Source organism: Apaloderma vittatum, unplaced genomic scaffold (genome assembly GCF_000703405.1).
Source record: "Apaloderma vittatum isolate BGI_N311 unplaced genomic scaffold, ASM70340v1 scaffold26965, whole genome shotgun sequence".
In the NCBI taxonomy this organism is placed as follows: Eukaryota; Metazoa; Chordata; class Aves; order Trogoniformes; family Trogonidae; genus Apaloderma; species Apaloderma vittatum.
This window is the reverse complement of record NW_009715827.1, coordinates 6,019-6,251: the sequence shown is the minus strand read 5'-3', so window position 1 is coordinate 6,251 and position 233 is coordinate 6,019. Positions and strand designations below refer to the sequence as shown.

The following is a 233-nucleotide window of genomic DNA, read 5'->3' as shown; positions in this document are numbered from 1 at the left end:
CCCCCCTGCCCCTCCACCCCCCCCAATCCCTCAGGCAGCCCCTGCCCATGTCCGTACCCGGATCAGCTCATTCTGCAGCTGCTGGACACGGTCCTTCAGCCTCCTCATCTCCGCCGTGCCAGCCGCCAGCTTGTGCTTGAGGGTGGCTGCAATAGCCAGTGCCACATCTTCATCACCCGGCTGGGGACAGCAGGGAGAGGGGGTATTCCCAGTTTCCACCTCCCCCTCCCCCC

General features: G+C 66.1%; 1 protein-coding gene across 1 annotated transcript in view; it reads right to left on the bottom strand.

Moving 5' to 3' along the window:
- Positions 1 to 233, bottom strand: part of CCDC33 (coiled-coil domain containing 33) — a 6,171-nt gene that overhangs the window by 1,725 nt on the left and 4,213 nt on the right. The window contains exon 5 of the mRNA XM_009869312.1: positions 58 to 180. Coding sequence (XP_009867614.1) covers positions 58 to 180 — 123 coding nt within the window. The remainder of the gene's footprint in view (positions 1 to 57; positions 181 to 233) is intronic.